The sequence below is a fragment of the Puntigrus tetrazona genome, chromosome 7 (assembly GCF_018831695.1).
Source record: "Puntigrus tetrazona isolate hp1 chromosome 7, ASM1883169v1, whole genome shotgun sequence".
NCBI lineage: Eukaryota > Metazoa > Chordata > Actinopteri > Cypriniformes > Cyprinidae > Puntigrus > Puntigrus tetrazona.
In genome coordinates, this window is record NC_056705.1 from 27,921,824 (window position 1) to 27,937,274 (window position 15,451).

The window sequence follows — 15,451 nt, forward strand, 5'->3', positions numbered from 1 at the left end:
GCATTTTGATTTCAATCTTGCTTCCACTGTTCTTGCTGTAAATTGCCTCCGATTTGGTATGTTACAAAAAAAAACATTTTTTACTTAACTACAGTGTCTAGACGTCAATTGCTCATACACCACCTTTCAAATGTTTAAGAATAAGAAAAATCTGCATATAAGAATGATTGGAGTAATGGCGGCTGAAAATTCAACTTAGTCATTACACATATAAACTGCATTTTAAATACATAAGATAACCTATTTTTTATTGTTACAGTTTCATAATATTGTTCTTTTTAAAGGAAAGAACATAAAGTGAATAAAAAATTTCATTTCAACTACTACTTGAATGTTTGAACTATTTGGCAGTTTCATTTGTAGCAGAGAAATCAGCTTTGAAATCAAATGGTTGTGCCTCAAAGTCCAGACCAATTTGAAGTGTTACACGGTGCAACCATTTGAGCTCAACACAGAAATCTGTTACAAAGAATTGCAGCATCAAAAATGATCAGCGGGGTGCAATTCGAAGACCCTTACCTATTCTCTCACGCTAATATATATATATATATATAAAATTGGTCTGTGCTGTGTGGTTTAATGACTAATGATGTATCAACAAACATTTGATTGTGTGCCTTCAAGCATTCACAGCGAAAAACGGTAGTGTATAATTACATTTCTTTTCTTTTCTTTTCTTTTCTTTTCTTTTTTTTTTATTTGCAATCCAGAAAAGTCTAACAATGTCAGATGCACACTTGAGAGCTGCAAGCAGTTAATGTTGTGGATGAGGAAGACACCACCGGAGAACATGAAACGCTGGGAGAGGAGATTTAATGAGCACTTTCTCACCTGTGTGATCGGGGACAGAGAGGGCGACATTGTCGGGGAGAGCTGCTTGCTCAGGCTTCGCCTCTGATCACCCCCTGGAGAGAGTGTGAGGGGACTAATGGGGGCCGGCCGTCTCCTGGGTGAACTTGCCATGCCCGTCGGAGGAGGGTTGGACAGCGAGGACAGACGCAGAGACGTGTGGATTGATGGATTGCTGAGAGACGAGTGCAGCTGAGAGTTGGTGAGCGATGCCTGGATGGAAGGGTTGCTTAGAGAGGATGACAGCCCTAAGAGGACAACAAACATGACATAATCAGCTCCAGGGGTCAAAAGTACTTCTTAAACCGCCTTAATGAAACTGAGATAAACCAATAATGGCTTTATGAGTCACTGCGTGCAGGCCGGCTCCTGTCCTGATGTCCACTCCTCAGAAAAGACACTGAGCAATTGTCTGCAGGTTACTGGACCAGCGAGAGCGAGAGAGAAAAGAGCCGTTTATGAGCAGCCAATTCAGGGGTTAAAGGTCAGCTGTGTCTCTGGGGACCGGCCAATCAGCTAGCAGCACAGCTGAAACAGGCAGAAGAAACATCCCAGCGCACCCTGTTCCCAGACATGAGAGCGAATGGAAAGAATAAAGCTCAAGAGAATGGAAGTCAAAGAGAGCGATCAGATGGCGGATGGATTTAAAAAGGGGGGTTGGGGGTGGAGGAGGAGAGCTGTGGTCTTCTGCATGGATGTGGCCCTTTAGAAAACACATGGCATTCATTCCCCAGAAAGCGCCTACAGTGTAAGCCTACAGTGTGCCGTTAAACAAAGACCGGAGTGTTCAGCCAGGCTCTTCTGAAGCCAGGAGATGCTTTAACAGCAAACGAGCCTCCTTGAATAACGATTCGGTCACAAACAAAAGCTCTTTTTAGTCTTAGACTGTGCGTGAATGAGATTACGCATGTGTGAAAACCAGTACAAGTATTAATGTGTCTGTTTATGCCACATATAGTAAACCCACTAACCTTGTGAGTTTCCGATGCCCAGATGCATCATGGCTGCGGGGAGGTTGCCGGTGCTGCTGCCTCCGCTAAGGTTGGGATATCCAGCCTCGTCGGGGTCCAGCGGAGTGGGCAGCGGAGAGGGGAAGTGCAGGTTACTGAGGTCAGGAAGAGACCCGCCAGTGTTTAACGTGCCTTGGTAGTGAGACAAACCTATGTTCTGCTCTGGAGATGGAAATATACTGCAGAGAAACAGAGAGGGACGATGTTAAACTCACAGCTAATATCTAATAAGCAACCAGTAAACATGTACAGTCAGACTCACTTGATTCCAGGCACTTCACAGGACTTTGGCCGGGAGGACAGAGACTGCACCTGCAACCAGGCAACATGTGCGTTACACATCCACACTCTCAGAGACATTTACCAGCCTGCTATCTACAGACAAACAATTAGTACTGTATCTAGTAAAACAAAACGGCATCACACTCAAATCAATAACTTTTTTTTTTCTTTAATCAACAGCACGAAGATTCTTTCTTCATGAAATCAAACCTGATTCCTATTTTAACATAAAATGCAGTATCCACACGCAACGGTTTTCTTTAAAGAGAAAGAAAAAAAAGTACTCTGTTAAAACATTAACATGCCGCTGTCCTTACAATCACATCTCTTCTCTGATGACGTGCAAGGACTGAGTAATAGCACATCCAAGCTTCAACCACTCACACATGATGACTGCAGTAAATACCAAACGACGATGATCCAATTCCTGATGGGCAATGAAATTCTAACCTACATATTTAACTTAGAGATCGTACTTGAATATATGCTATAATATGAAAGCAAAACAAGAGCAAAATCTTTTACAAGCTGCTTTTAATATAATTGCTTCCTCAACTAGATCGAAGTCAGGCAATGATGGCAGGCATAATACTGTATATTGGCTTATGGGACGAATTTAGACTAATAAATACTAGCAAAACATCATGAGCGAGATTACTGGGTAAAACATGAACAAAATGCATAATCGAAAGATTTTAACGCAATTTCAGTACACAAAGTCAAATCAAAAACTAACGTGCTACTGGAAACTGGTCTTTATTTTGCTAGTAATAATGGCCAATATTACGCTGCTTTTAAACAGGTCATTGGTCACAACCCGAATTGTGTTACAGATGCTGCGAAAGACTTGAAATTTTGCATTTAACATTCCCACATGTACTCACCTTTTTGGCCTCCCATAATTGTTTGGGCAGTGGCTTATTTACTCCAAGCAGATTCTCCTCATTAGGAACAGCAGGAAATGAGAACACTGGCAAAGGAAAAAAAAATTAAATAATTCAAATCATCCCTGTTAGCATCCTGTCTATTTACATGCACATCTAAGTCACTAAATTCATATTGTCAACAAACAACTTTAACCAAATTACCAAATAAACATAAAAAAGAGAGATGCACAAGTCTTGAATGCGTGTAAACTACTGTATACAAGAGACATGTAATCTGAGTCAGACCGCCAGCAGGGGACACCAACTGTTCCACAACACCACCACCATCCATCAGCCCGCTACAGCAAACCACAGCAGAGCACTGTGAGGGCTGATCATGGCATTGAACGGGTGAATCTTTTTTTGGTGAGCTGAACACATGACAGAGAGTTAACAAACATGACACCGCACTTACCATCTCCGGCACTGTCCACCTCTGCTTCATTCATGCTGGCTGTATGAGAGAAACAGAAAGACCTATTAGATCAAAGAGCGGTTCATCGTTTCGCATTTACACTTAATTTTTCCACCCATCCATATGCGGTTTGCTCTTCAAGCCTAAGACAGTGGAGAGTGACAGAAAACATTTGAAAGAATGGGGTTTAAAGAAAAAAAAAACAACACACTGAGAGCATGTACACTTGGACACTGACCCATGTCACACGTCTTTCAGCATATTAGCATTAAAATAGCTAAGTGAACCGCTGCTGATGTAATAGGCAGTGCATTAACACATCAGATGTGACATGGCATGATTAACATTTTAATTGCAAGCTTTTACTTCAAACCGATCCTGAAATTGTGCGTCTAATATCCACTTTATGAATGAATTAGTCTAAAGTACCGTAATTATTTCTTGATCCACAAAACCTAGTCCAAGTTGTAACCAGAGTGAAAATAAAAACCATCATACTCATGTTTTGTGAATGAACTTTATTGTAGTAATATATTGTGCGCAATTTGTCACGCACACTGCAGTTTCGTCAGTAGAGCGCGCACGCATGCGCTGAGAGCTCTGAGGAAAGCTAACCCTGAAACATAACCTACTCCGGAGCAGGTTATCTTCAGAGAGTTGCTATGGCTACTAGCATACCCTGAAAGTTGAGGTTTTATCCGTTTACTTACTCTTAAACATACGCATTTCACGTAACCTGCTTTCTGGAACACCACTGATATCACTGATACAATTTTAACGGGAAATTGTGAAAACGTAAATTAAAACGAACGCCTCCCTCCTCTTTTTCTCCCAGTGGTTATTTTGCTTCTCTATTGTATATTTGGATTATGCCATAAAAATATCACTTATGAATATACTGTAGCTCACTGGCTTCTCTGATGATTTAAAACAACATAGCAAGCATCACTACAATATTCTGAATGCAACCTTCACGCAAACCAGATGAAACTGTTCACATGTCTAATATACACTTTTAAAATGATTCAAACCTTCAGCATTAATGGTAATTCATTATTTCACACAAAACCTCTTCTGATGCCTGGAGTGAAAAAAAACCTCAGCAAAGTTGAAAATTTGCTCATCAAGCATAAATTAAAGCTAAATTCTACATTTTCAGCACCTGTTACTCTAGTCATCACCGTCACATGATCCCTCAAAAATCATTCTAATGTACTTATTTACTGCCCAAGAAAGATTTCTCACGAATATCAATGCTTCAAACAGTTGTGCTGCTTAATATTTTTGTGGATTTTTATAAAATAAATACAATTTTTAATAGATTTTATTAATTTTTTTAGAAAAGCATTTTATCAAAAATAAAAACATTGATTATTTTAAAAAGAAAACATACAAAAATGCAAACTTTTGGACCGTTGAGTTCAGTTCAGTCTTCTCACAAACATTTGATTCATTGAAATGAGTCATTCAGAGTGCACACTCACACTCCACCCACTGAAGACTGGGGGCACTCCACAGGGGGGAACTGAAAATGGCTTCTTAGTGTCCACTGTCTCTTTAAGAAACACCCCATGAGGAGGAGGAAAGAAAAAAAAAAAAAAAAAAGTATATCGGGAGAAATCTGTGACCACAAGCACAGAATGAATCAATGGGGAGGCATTGTTTTGTGTGCACCACAGAAATCCTGTGGAAAACAAACCTCCTTTCTGCTTCCTCTGCTGATGCTGGTCCAGAACCGATACAGAGTGGGCTAGGAGCCATATCAACCAGCTCCACCGCTTCAGCAAAGCTGCCGGTCTCAGACACCCAACAGCGACGCACAATGAATCAAACAAAAAGTACGGCGACACCTCATTTCCCCCTCGCTGAGAGTCTCATTCAACCACATAACTGACGGAAAAAAGACAACTAGAACAGAAAACCACTGGCCTGAGCTCAGAGCTTTGTCATATTTTATCTTGAAGTGTGAACATACTTAAAAAAAAAAAAAAAAAAAAAAAAAAAAAAAAAAAAAAAAAATTACATTCTACAATTACATTTTAGCAAAAAATTAGCAAATACAAGACTTAAAACATTTTTACAGTTTAAAACATCTATATCTATCTATCTATATATATATATATATATATATATATATATATATGCACTAAATATATATATATATATGCACATATATATATATATATATATATATATATATATATATATATACATATATATATATATATATATATATATATATATATATATATATATACACATATATATACACACACACACACTCAGCACTCAGAAAAGCCAGTCTTATTAGTGTCAAATCATAAATCCCAGTAGGGTCAGAGTCAAGCGGTTGAACATGGCACACAGTTACGATTTGACGCTTTCAGGAGATCCACACACGAATAGCACGGTTGCATCACACAGTTGAGTTGGCTGGCAGGTTTGGGATGAGACCACTGTGATAGCGGAAGCGAGACAAATTTTTGTCCCATGTGAGAGGCTGGTTTGTACTTGTTCACATTACGTGAGCCTCACTGCACACCTCCACACAGCCAACTGTGTGCATAATTCAGATGAGCTGCCAGACAGATATTAAAACGCATGCTGTCTGCCATGTCCTTAAGTGGAGCTGTTTCTTATCAGATTCATCTGAGAAAACAACTGCCCTGGGCCACAGACATCCTCTGAGTTAAAGTGCTCCATATCTCAGCGTACATGTGACCGTCATAGTTGCTCTGCATCTTCTTTCACTTATTTGATCCTACCGACTAAACGGAAAGATCTAATAAACAAAGATGCTTTTATCTTGGATTCGCAGTGCAGATGAGCCACAAACTCAAGCCTGAATGCTTGCAAATCAATTTGTGTGAGAGTAAGTAATAAACAGGGTGAACATAAAAGAGAGTAGAACAAAACAGGACGTTACAGGTTCAGTAAAAACAAAGTAATAGACCTCTTCCTCAGTTACAAAAAAAAAAAAAAGCAACAGCAGATTTGCGAAGAAAATGGGTTAGGCAATCCGTGATGACATATCAAATACAGTTTAAGCCTCTACTCCGTTTCATGTGAGATTACTACATTATCTTCACAGGCCTTTAAGAGCACTATTCACTCAAAGCACCCCATTAGTATGTAATGCGAGTTTTTAAATGCTTGGCTTGCAGTCTCCGAGCTCACCGTGTCCCAAACTCAACAATATTGTAATGGTTCATTCCTGCCTACGGAAAATTTGTTTCATTGGCCGATAAATCCAAATTCGCTTGATCTTTTCACATATAAAAAGGTACTGTAAAATAACTCAAAACTTCCTCGCTCGCCTAAAACCAGCGTATGCTGAAGCCAATACACCAACACGGGTTGTGGAATGTGCCACTTCAGGACAACACAGCGTGGCTAAACACCACCTCTGCAGAACAAGATGCTTCTAATCCATTCATAATGCCAGCCGTTTAGCCCCGCCCACCGATTTGCACATGTACTGTAAATAACTTTATATTTAATACGTTTCAGACCGCATCATTATTTTTTTTTTTACCAGATTCATTTACAAACAAGGCATTTTTAACCAAAAGACAATGCTGCGTTGACGATATTGAATCCGACATAATGTCGCAACACACGCGTGTGTAACTGTTTTGCTTATGTAGTCGCTACTGGTTTGTCTGTTATTACAGTTCATTTGAAGCGTACAGAGTATTAAATGGGCTTTTGACCTAAAACACACCAACGTCTATCTGTGAAAAATGTACGCCATCAAACATACACACCTGTTAGCCAATCAAAGTAGTGGGCGTTTACTTCCGAGTCTACAACTAGTCGCGCTTTAAGCAGAGTGTTCTGATGAGAGGGACGAAACAGGGCAGAAAACTGTCCACTCTAAATGCTGTTTTTTGGTGTAAAAATCTTGATAACATAAGCGGACCTCAGAGAACAATACAAAATAAAAAAACATCAGCAGTACATAACCCTTTTAATGCATCTTTGCTGAATAAGAGTATTAATTTATACTAAAAATTAAAGGAAGAAAGAAATATCTTGCTGACCCCAAACTTCTAAACGGTTGTATGTGCTGGCATGAGATTACTGCGTCTGTGTAATGTTACATAAACTCTTCAAATCATCACCGTGTAAATCCTGTAAAGCTTTTACTTGAAAGTGAATACTAGAAAGGGGCGTGATGTAACGATCTGCAAAGCAAGGTTTATATGTAACAAACATCAGTAATAACCATTACTCAGTCTTAAGGAAATTACATTAATGAATGCAAAAAATATTGATGGGGATCTGAAGTGCTGATGCAATGTCATGAAATAAAGATCAATACATAACTCTATCAGCACAACCAGAACTTTTTTCTGCCAGACTTTCGCTGTCGTGATGATGAAACACCGATCATCCCACCCTATGACATAATCCTATAGTCAAACAAACATCTTGAGCGCAGTGCGCGTCTGTGAACTCTGGCTACGTGTTTTTTAGAGGACTTTGAGCCAGACTTGTGAGGCTACACATTAATTTGTTTTCGCGAGCTCCAAAAATAACAATAAAAAAAAATAAGGTTTGAGGGAACATCCTTTAACAGCACCCTGGGCGGGCTGATCGTCAGCCATTTTCAGCATACCATCTGAAATGCCCGTGTTTGTAACCAAGACAACTAGACAAACAACATGACAGCGAGCCCCAGCTGTGTCGTGCAAACACCCTGCACTACGGGTGGGACCGTCTGATTTGGGTCTGGTATAAATCATTGATTTGTCATCTGTGACCGACATTGTAGAATCCATTTGACCCCCTGCATTTCTGTTTCAGCCACACTGTTATTGTTTAAGGCTACAGTACGGTTGAAGAGGAGGCCGAGCTCACCGTTTCGCTGAGGAGGTCCTCTGCCCATCTGCTGGTTCTTGCCAAAAGGATCCTGTGGGTTCGGGCTCATGGCGCTGGTGTGCAGAGCTGAGTCAGAGTTTGTTCTGTGGCAGAAGGAGAGAGGAAGAAAGGAGGAAAACAGCTCGGTCAGTGAGCCGCCGAAAAAACTGCTGAGCTGAGCCATGCCAGCATGACCCTTTGCCCTCGCTCACTGCCTTCATCAAGCAACTACACATGATGGTACTTTCAAGAGCACTTTACTGTACTCCAGTGCTTCTCTCTGCTTTATCAGGTCTGACCTTTAAACCATTCTTAAGTGACGTAAAAAAAAAAAAAATGAATAAAAATCTATTTTTAGAGTAAATGTTCAAGGGTGAAGTCATTCTACATCACAATATAGAGTGAGGTAAAGGGGAAAAAACTGATTAGTAGAAATAATGATCCTTGGTTCAGATTAGCTTGGTACAGTGACATATTAGTTTACTTAGAATAGCCAGCTGAGTAGAGAAAAAGCATCTGTGATTGGCTTGAAATCATACGGTCTGTATAAAGACATGATCAAGAAACGGTTTTAATCGAATCTAAGGATAACAGGCTGAGAAAAGGAGATCTGCAGGAGATGATGGAGAACAAAAAAAAAACCAAAAACAAAAAAACAAGAGACAGGTCCAGAGAGATCTGTGAGAGAGAAACTTGAAAGTCAAAGGTCACCTGTTAAGCTGTGATATTAATCTAAATCCAGGTCGTTTCTCCTCGGTCCATGGCGGTTGCTCCCTTTAGAAACGGAAACAGTCACGTGTTAATCACTACTGTACTGAGCCTGTAGCCCTGGCTCAGGGGTTAGTACAGCAGGATGAGCAAGAGAGACAAAGAAAGAAGAGAGCGAGGAAATTCCTCTGTGACACCTTCGAGAAAACATAAACAGAGCCGTAGAAATCAGAGCCTATTCCCCCAGGTTAGTCTAATACTGTGCAGCGCTGATTTACTGCTTCAATTAGATAGGAGCTGCCACGTCTGGGAGCAAACAAAAGTGCTATAATATCTTCAATGGTTAATGAAGCAAAAGAAACACGCAGGCAACACCTCAGCAGAGCAACAACACAGGAAATCAGACTTCAAATAAACAAATACATCTTACTGACCACAAAGGAGTTTAACCAGAATAAAAACCTCAATCTCTGACATCCACGCAATTCAGAGACTAGTTCTAAAGGCAATGCGAGCAGAACTTAACTGCGGAACTTGGTTTTATGATGCTTGGACATTTCTACGTGGTTGCTAGGGTGTAGCATAGTGCGTTCAACAGCTAGGTCATGGGTCAGGGAACACGCCACGAACTAATTAAATACAACTATTGTGCGAATGTTATATTATTGTACTTCTATTTAGTTTTTAAACTAAAAAATCTATAAAGACGTTTGGAAATGTTACTAATTAGGGCCGTCAAATCGAATATCATACCAATATTCACTCTGCCATCATTTTAAAATAAATAAATGGTCACCTTTGTAGCATAAGACTTGTTTAAAAAAAAAAAAAAAGAAAGACTGAAAAGACCGATTCCAAACTGCAGTGTATATGAAGCTAACAAAATATTTGTATAATAACTCAGCTGTGCCATTACTCATGGCGAGTAATAACATATGGCAAGTGTGGCAAGAGCACAAAACTATGGCTGTATAATGATCCGTGTTCATAGTGTAGCTGCATGAGCAGCCCAGCAGATGTAGCCTGTGCACGCTGCTGTGTGCCAGAACAGGGAAGCTGGTTCCCACTAAGAGGGTTAACATATTCCTATCACTAAGACAATAAAGAGAAATAATAAACAGATTTCCTGCAGCCGCTCTACTGAAGGAGAGGCTACGGTATGCCAGACCACGCTAGGGTGATGTAACGCTCCACCAATACACAGCAGCCAGTGAGCGAAAAGAAAAGATACTCCTTGTAGCATCAGAAAATGGTTACAAAAAAAAAAAATCTTCCTTCAGATTTTCCTGTAAAGCTGGTCTGCAGCCCTGTTTTGAAGTGTATTAAGGCTCAGCTGCACATGCAATATGGAGCACTAGTCAGTGCCTGCGAACACTCAAGGTGGAGAGATATTTGAGGTTTCAAATGTATATACTATTTCCGTCCATCATAAAATGAGCCGTTTCAACAAAGGTATAAACTTGATGCATTGTCAGTTACGCATAATTTAATGTTTATTAACTAATTGCACAATTGGATTTCAAGTGTAAAATCTGATCTTTAAACCGCATTTATTCACATTGCTTAGAAACAGCAGAAATAGCTTAATAAAAAAATACATTTATCCAAGCGAATATGGATAAAATACATTGCTTACAGAGGAACAGAGATATTAAATTTATTCCAAAAGTATGAAAAGTATGACAAAACATTTTTTTTTATCATAAATATATTCACTAAATACAAAATGTATTTTGTATTTTTAATGCATTCAGGACTGCTACACAAATGAATGTTTGACTGACAAATACGCATCACATTATGTCTATTAGTTTATATTAAAGGGATAGTTCACCCAAAGATTTCGTTTTTATTAAAAACAGTTTTTATTAAAAAATTTTAAACTGATAATTCTGACATTTTTTCTTGCAAGCGAGTTTAAATCTTTCAAATCACATGATACAAACTTCAAAAGAAAAATACAAAAAAAAAGTTCAGAAATTGCAGGCGTTTCCTTTCTCGCTGCCGTCAAAATAAAAGTCTGTCTTCAATATATAGCGGACAAACAGAAAAATGTATCATCCGATGCAATATTTGCCATTTTTTCGGCCTTGGCAATATATCGGTCGATGACTAGTTTGGTTACCAACATATGGTTAATCTATCCCTTTAAATTACTGTGTAATCCAAAATGGATGGACATTTAATATAGCATGCAAGTCAAATGAATAAATAAAGAGACAGTATCTAGCAGTATAGAATTATACAGCCTCCTAACAACAGCAGGTCTTGATAAAAGGATACGCAAACAGATTATTTAAAGCTGACCCGTGGTCAAAGACAATGTAAAAAACTGATGTTTTCAAACTGGCATCAGGCAGAGCACCAAAAACAGAGAGATTCTTCAATGAAAGCTCATTGAATCACACTTGACCGAGGACGAATGCCTTTCTAGAAAACCTCCCAGAGGAAGTCTTGTCTGGGAAGAGCAGAGGCTCAGATCCAGGATGGGAGAGCGTGGGACTAAGAGGACAGCGCTGACCCGTGTTCCTGACCCAGTCCAGCTGAGCTCCTCAGGGAAACGTATGGATGTTGCCTAGGATTCAGAACCAGCCCTGTTTACCCAGACACCAAAGGGACAGCTGTACCCCAGGGAGAGCTGAGCTTGAAAGTATCATAGTAGCAACTGTTGTCCCTACGGACGCAACTGAGCACTGGGGCACACTAAAACACTGACATTCACATTGCACGCCACATTAAAACATTACTACTATAAAGGTCACAAATCCACGTGAGAGTACGTTGTGGCAAAAAATAGTCAAAGGAATGGATTTTAAAAGTCTCCAAAACACTTTATATTAATGTTGCGGGATCAGCCGCTCTTTCTTTTGATCCTTCTGATGCCAACAATGTCTTTTTATTGGCAACGTACTGCCTCGGTCCACTCACATTTCCTTTTCTGGTGGTAGATGTGAGGCCCTGTGAACTGAACTCGAGACACATCCGCCACCCATACGCCAGGTTATTGTGTGAAAAAGCAACAAAAATCTGCATTGGTCGCAGCACTTTGTGTGGTGAACGGACGGAAGGGGTTAAGGAGCAGCGTTGACGCCCTTTTCAGCTCATTAACCCTTACCCAGCGTGTGCTGCGGTAGGTAATGCATCACAGATGTGTTGAGAGAGCTGTAAACTGTTCCTCCAGGGCATACATTAGGATGAGACTCCAGTAAAGCAGGACGATCATCCTCTGCTGTCCAAACGCCTCCTGCTGCACTCCTAAACCGATACGGAATCAAGAGCAATCCCCTACGGAGGATACTCATACTAGCAGCCAGTGCTCGGTGCTTTCGAAAGCTAAGGAAAGTTTCATTATTAAAAACATTATGTTTATGTTACAAAAATTCAGCACATTTTTTGAGAACTTGAGAACACAATGCCATAATAATCAGGGTTTCTGCAGGTTTTTTGAAGGTAAATGTACCTTTTAAAACCAAGTACAGAAAAGTTAATGTGTTGTGTTGAATGGAACACAATATGTACAGTAAATACGGTCTTTAAATGCAAATGTATTATATTAACAACACTTTTATAATATTAAAGCTGTGTTTAGGTTAGCAACTTCATAAATACTTCCAACAACTCTCCATTATGTTTTATTTTATCTCAAATAAATGCATCTTTATTAAAGAATGATCAAATGTTTATTTGTATTAGAAAACAACACTATTCATGTTTTTACAGTGCACTTAATGACTTCATGAATTTAAGATATTTTTTTAGGTTTTTTTAGAGGGAATTACAAAATTACAAAGACATTTTTAAAAAATATTAGAAGAAACACTGTTAATAATTAAAATGTTTTCTAGCCAACCAACAATTTAATCTACAAAAGTTAAAATTTTAAATGTGTGATATTGAAATATTCTTCTTGCACAATTTTTAAAAAAAAAAAAAAAAAAAAAAAAAGGTTTCCACAGTCAAAAGTGGATGCATCAAGAATATTTCTGGATTTTTATTTGGATATGTTTTGGGAAGAAACTGTTAGGTCAAAAATATTTTTTTAATCTTTAAATCTTCTAAAGTAATCTTCTTGAGTAAATCATGAACAAAGTGAAAGTCATTTAGCCTTGTTACAAAAAATATATAATAATAATAAAATAATAAAATTATATATATATATATATATATATATATATATATATATATATATATATATATATATATATATAAAATATATATATATATATATATACTTTAATTCATGCATCAAAAAGAATAAAACAACATTTGGTCCTAAACTAGCTAGATTCTACTGAATGATAATTTGGTCTAAATTTGTAACCCTGTTACGCAGGTTTTTATGTAAATTAACAATTTTTTAAAATTACGTTTGATTGTTGCCTCAGAATATAATGCTCATTTAATTAGTTTAACCTCTTATGGACATTTTCTGAAGGTTAAACATCCAGTAACATGAAAAAAAAAAAAAAAAAAATCAATCATTTAAAGGTCAACATTATACTCTTTTCTTCGGAAAGTCCCACTGAACCTTCATGAACACGGCTCCTAAAACCATAATCACCGATTTGTTGCCAACTGGCCTTGATTTCTCCCTTGAGCAAAGCAGTAACTGGTTCCTTATGCCTTTCCTTTACATGCGTTAAAGCATCACAAACATCCAAGCAGACGTCCCACGAGCCATTTTACAACTGCACAAACCAAACACTAGTAAATCAGCAGATTTTCGGTGACATGTCACACTGTCAGACAACAAACGGCAGACTTCACAAACACCACCAGCATCATTAAAAATGCCAAAAATCATTTGCCATTGCTCTCCGACTCCTCCTAAATCTAGCTTAACCTCAAATGTCCACGCAGACAGAAAACATCTGTTCAGCTCTTCGTTTATTCACATGAGATGATATTACAGCACAAGGTCCCGAAAGGAAAAAAAAAAAAAAAAAAAAAAAAAAGACACAGCAGCACAGCCACAATTCAATCACACATATCTGTACAAGGTCAAACGGGCACACCGGAATAAAACAAAAACCAAACCAAAACACGGACCGCGGTCATTAGCGGATGCTAATCTGGTCCAGAGCAAAGAGGGAGGGGGGCTTACAAACACGCTGAGCTCACGATCTGTTCTGGGGGAGGAGGAGGGCGGCTCTGAGGGGCAGCTAGCAAAAGATCTGGCAGGTTTAGTTAGTGCTGTTTATACTGAGGAAGAGATTTGAGGAATAGCTGAACATTCATCCTTGAGGGAGAAAAAGAGACGTTAGAATCAGAGAGAAATGCCGAGGTTAGTATTCAGGCTTCACCAGGACACAATTTGAACAAACAACGACAACACTCCTGAAGAAGAGAAGAAAACTGGAGGTCATTAAAAAGGTTTAACAGGAAAGCAATGTAAGAAATTTCTGAAATATACATTGTAGTGGTGAAAATCTAACTGCGCTTGATCCTCGGAATCCTATGTTTCATAATTCATAAGATGCCTCTGAGATGCCCCTTGAAGTGGAGTGAAACGCTCACTGTTTATGCATTTATAATGAAGCTCTAAAAGTTTGCCTAAGATCATATATTCAGCTAAACTCCACATGAGATTATTATCCTCTGCTACCCCCATCCGCTTCTATCCACACCACTAAACTTTGGAATAACCATGATTTTTTTTGTGGTTTTGAAATGTTTAATATTTCTTTAATGTTTATGGCATTTACTTGATCAAAAATAACGCAAAACATTGACATTGTGATATACTTTAAAACACATTTTAATATAACATTTAAATATATTTTTAAATGTTATTTAATCCTGTAACCCCAAAGCCAAGAGCAATTTCTCCAGTCTTCAGTGTCACATGCTGCTTTAGAAAATGTATGAAACGTTATTAATAAAAGCAATAATAGTGTAATAATTGAATCTTTTGAATTGAATGTAAAAAAATATATATTTTTAATGGAATCTTTCAAACATTACAAATGTCTTCACCATTTACCAATTTTCATAACTAATAAAAATAATAAAGAATTCTCGAGCATCAAATCAGCATATTAGAACGATTTCTGAATAATCATTTGACACTGAAGACCATTCCATCGTTCGTTCAGCGTTGTCATTACAGGAAAAAATATATGCATTTTCTTTTCACAATAAATATATTTGCTATGACACGCAGCCTTGGTGTGCCTAAGAAGCTTCTTTCAAATACACTGCAAAATTTTCATTATTCAGATTATTCATCCATGTTTGAACTGCAATTTAATTTCGCCATTTCAAACAAAAAGCAGTAAGGCAAATAAGCTGAAGCCCTGGATCTCGTGTGTAGTGTCGTACGTGAGCCGCTCTCCGGCATATGGCCGTCACAGCAGTGTTTCGCCACAGTGGGAACAGAAGGCTGAGCTAAAGCTGAT

At 38.4% G+C, this 15,451-nt stretch overlaps 1 protein-coding gene across 5 annotated transcripts in view; it reads right to left on the bottom strand.

Moving 5' to 3' along the window:
• Positions 1-15,451, bottom strand: part of crtc3 (CREB regulated transcription coactivator 3) — a 35,462-nt gene that overhangs the window by 6,327 nt on the left and 13,684 nt on the right. For 3 of the 5 annotated variants that reach the window (XM_043245897.1, XM_043245899.1, XM_043245896.1), the window contains exons 5-11: positions 9,057-9,119; positions 8,346-8,449; positions 3,483-3,521; positions 3,026-3,111; positions 2,122-2,171; positions 1,821-2,038; positions 832-1,097 (exon numbers count right to left, since the gene is read on the bottom strand). In XM_043245897.1, the coding sequence (XP_043101832.1) occupies positions 832-1,097; positions 1,821-2,038; positions 2,122-2,171; positions 3,026-3,111; positions 3,483-3,521; positions 8,346-8,449; positions 9,057-9,119 (826 nt within the window). The remainder of the gene's footprint in view (positions 1-831; positions 1,098-1,820; positions 2,039-2,121; positions 2,172-3,025; positions 3,112-3,482; positions 3,522-8,345; positions 8,450-9,056; positions 9,120-15,451) is intronic. The other 2 variants (XM_043245901.1, XM_043245900.1) reach the window with 1 other exon arrangement.